Below are 3330 nucleotides of genomic sequence, written 5' to 3'. Positions count from 1 at the left end.
CCCTATTTTTGTGGAGAGCTTGCAGACTGAGGGACAGAGCGGCAACTGCCCTAAAGCCCTGCAGGTAGGTACTAGCTGGAGGAGAAGAGGGAGGGCGCTGGCATAGGGGTGGTAATTGATAGAGGCTACAAGGGATCCGGTCTACTTTCCAGATGCCACCCCCTCCCGCCCCCTCCCGCCCCCTCCCACCCCCATTCATTCTGGCGCAGGAAATTGTATGAGTGTTGGGGGACAGGTTTGGGTACCATCTCTTATTTCCCTGGGTAAGTGTGGGCTTATGGCAGAAAGAAATGGGAGGAGGCATCTCTCAGGAATGGCCACAAACCCACGGGCACCTGCGGACCCCTGGGGTGGGAGGGGGTGGGGTGGCAGAGGGCAAAGACCCGAGCGGGGCCAGGATTATATTCTCTCTACCCCTTCCTTCCCCAATGTCCATTTGTTTGGTGCAAGAAACGGAGGGCTTGGCGGGAGGAGATGGAGAGGGATCAGGGGTTGAGAATGGGTCCCGTTGAGATCTCCTAGGAGGTAGGCTATCCAGCTATGTCTGGTGGAGAGGGCCGGGAGAGGGGGATGGCCTTAGTGAGGATATGGCCTGATCTCTGCAGGGCAGCCGGAGAGGGCACAGCCTGTGAACCCGTTGTGGGGAGGGCCTGCGCTCTCTGGATCTCTTCACCTTCCGTCCATTTTGGAGCCGGAAATGGTGGGCTGCAAGTGGGGGGGAGAGGGGGAGGAGGTGCTGCAAAGGAGGGGGACAGAGGTTCAGTCTGGAGACCAGCTCCCTTTTGCGGAGGCGTGTCTTCTAAACTGGGGAGGACTGAGAGGAGATACCATAAGCCAAAATTTTTACTGAATTTGGAAATAATTTGTCTCTTGCATTGTAGGAAAACGTGGTATTTCTGTGTATGTGGAGAGGCAAGGGGTGTCATGAATGCTCTGGACATTTCTGCCCTGCCCCGGTGACTCTATCCTCACCATTATCAGAGAAGTGATGGGCTTTGTGCTATCTGGACACCCGGGAGTGGGAGGCTTGGGAGGCAGATAACCGAGTACAGAAGGATCTGGCTTCTGAACATCACTGTCCTGAACCTCCCTCATTTTTATGCAAGAACAAGTGAGACAGAAATTTGGGAGGAGGATTCAGAAACATAGAAACCTTTTGAAAGTAAACTTTCTCTGCCATTGCCCAGTGGTAGAAAAATGGAGACTGTTAGGGAGGGACTATAGAGGGAGGATCAGAGAAGCAAGGGAAAGGGCAAGGGGTTGGCAGGATTTGGGGAAGTTTTGACAACTATAGTGTGACAAGGATCAGTCTCCCAGTTGCCAGTCATTCACTCCTCAACCCTTCATTCACCCTGTCTCCTGTCTCTCCACAGGTCTTCAGGTCTGTGGTTGTAGGCACCAACCCAGACAAGAGAAGAAAAGACCTGCAGGACCAGTGCAGGTCAGTGGCCAAAAGTAACTATCCCAGGACCCCTGGGAGTATGAGGGACTTAAGCTTGATCAGAAGCTGAGGAGGCCACTACCTGCCAACCCTCCTCCAAGCCACTCTACTGCAGTCTCAGAATACATGGCCTCTGTCAGGACTCTAAGGGAAGAAACATGGTGCTTTATGGCTGGTGAGGACCTAGGGGAGAACAAGGAAGTGAGAGACAAGAAGCATGGCATCTGTGCAGCCCCTTGAAGATATTAGAGTAGCCCTGAAATCTGAGAAGTGGCCATTATTCTATTGGGTCTGCAGTTCTAGAAGACTTAAAACTGCAGGCAAGGGAAAACAAAACCGGCCAGGATTCCTGCAGGTCAGTGTAAGTTGGGATGACCCAGTTAAAATTGTCACTGGCATAGCTAATGCCAGAGCAAAGTTCAGGGACAAAACTGCTCTTACACACTTCGTGGCACAACTCAGTTAAATGCAGAAAGAAGCACTTGTGGAAGTTTGTGTAAAGTTGTATCACATAAACATGTGTGAAGTGCTAAGGAAAGGAAAAAAAAATGTCTGGGTGGGAGGACATCTGTCATTTGGGATAGGGAGAGCAAAACCCTAAATCATAAAAGGCAATTATTTTCAAGCGTTGTTTTCCCCAGTCTGAGTCCTCCTTTTTGTCTCCTAGGACAGGCAAAGAAGAGAGAATCACAACATGGAAAAGATCTACGAAGAAAACAAAGGACAGCCAGAAAACGAAGGAACTCTAGAAAATGAGGGAAAGCCAGAAGATGAAGTTGATACAGAAAATGAAGGAAAATCGGATGAAGAAGAAAAGCTGGAAGTGGAGAAGAAGCCAGGGCAGGAGGGAAAGCTCCAGAATGAGGGGCAGCCAGGTGACGAAGGGCAACCAGAAGATGAGGGAAAGGAAGAAAATCAGGGCAAGTCTAAAGATGAGGGAAAACCACACGGTGAGGGCAAGCCAGAATCCCTGGCAAAGCCTGAGGGTGAGCCTCGGGCTGCAGAAAAGCGCCCAGCTGAAGATTATGTGCCCAGGAAAGCAAAAAGAAAAACGGACAGGGGGACAGACGATTCCCCCAAGGACTATCAGGAGGACTTACAGGAAAGGCACTTGGGCAGTGAGGAGATGATGAGAGAATGTGGAGATATGTCAAGGGCTCAGGAAGAGCTAAGAAAAAAACAGAAAATGGGTGGTTTTCACTGGATGCAAAGAGATGTTCAGGATCCGTTTGCCCCAAGGGGGCAGCGGGGTGTCAGGGGAGTGAGGGGCGGAGGTAGGGGCCAGAAGGACTTAGAAGATGTTCCATATCTTTAATGCCTTTGGCCTTTAATTCTGATCTCTCTTATGGGAATATTGCCGACCTTGCTTTCCCTGGCAGGCAGTTGCCGGGCTATGTGCTTTAACCTTATGCTGATCCGTTGCTTTAGGTGTCACTCTCCGTTACCAGCAGCCTTTTGACCCAACTGCAGCACTCTGTCTTTCAGTAGGGGACTTTCACCCACGTGCATGGAAGAGAGATGTTCATGATACATTGCAAAATATTAATAAAAAAAAGTTTTCAGAACTACATGTATGGTATCAGCTCATTTTTGAAAAAAAAAATACAGTTACATAATACATCCATGAGTAGGGAAAACGATGAAATTGAGTAAATCCAAAGGGAAATAGTGGTTTTCTCTGTGGTGGCAGCAATGGAAGAGATTATCTTCTCTTGTCTGTTTTTTTCCTTAAAAAAACATAGATGACTTTTGTCATAAAATAAATAATAAATATTTTAAAAATGAGAAAATACATACCATGCAATCAAAATGACAGTTCAGGGGCGCCTGGGTGGCTCAGTGGGTTAAAGCCTCTGCCTTCGGCTCAGGTCATGATCCCAGGGTTCTGG

The 3330-nt window shown here is 49.0% G+C and overlaps 1 protein-coding gene across 1 annotated transcript; it reads left to right on the top strand.

The window, feature by feature from the left end:
* Positions 1–3005, top strand: LOC111139980 (transcription elongation factor A like 5). The gene is made up of 3 exons (XM_022492372.1): positions 1–64; positions 1374–1441; positions 2109–3005. Exon 3 carries the CDS (start codon positions 2136–2138, stop codon positions 2754–2756), a length of 621 nt encoding a protein of 206 aa, XP_022348080.1. The 5' UTR covers positions 1–64; positions 1374–1441; positions 2109–2135; the 3' UTR covers positions 2757–3005.
* The last annotated feature ends 325 nt before the right edge of the window (positions 3006–3330 follow it).

The sequence above is a fragment of the Enhydra lutris genome, unplaced genomic scaffold (assembly GCF_002288905.1).
Source record: "Enhydra lutris kenyoni isolate GAN:26980312 unplaced genomic scaffold, ASM228890v2 scaffoldscaffold131, whole genome shotgun sequence".
Lineage (NCBI taxonomy): Eukaryota > Metazoa > Chordata > Mammalia > Carnivora > Mustelidae > Enhydra > Enhydra lutris.
Note: the sequence above shows the minus strand (reverse complement) of the source record. Positions and strands in the feature narration are given on the sequence as shown.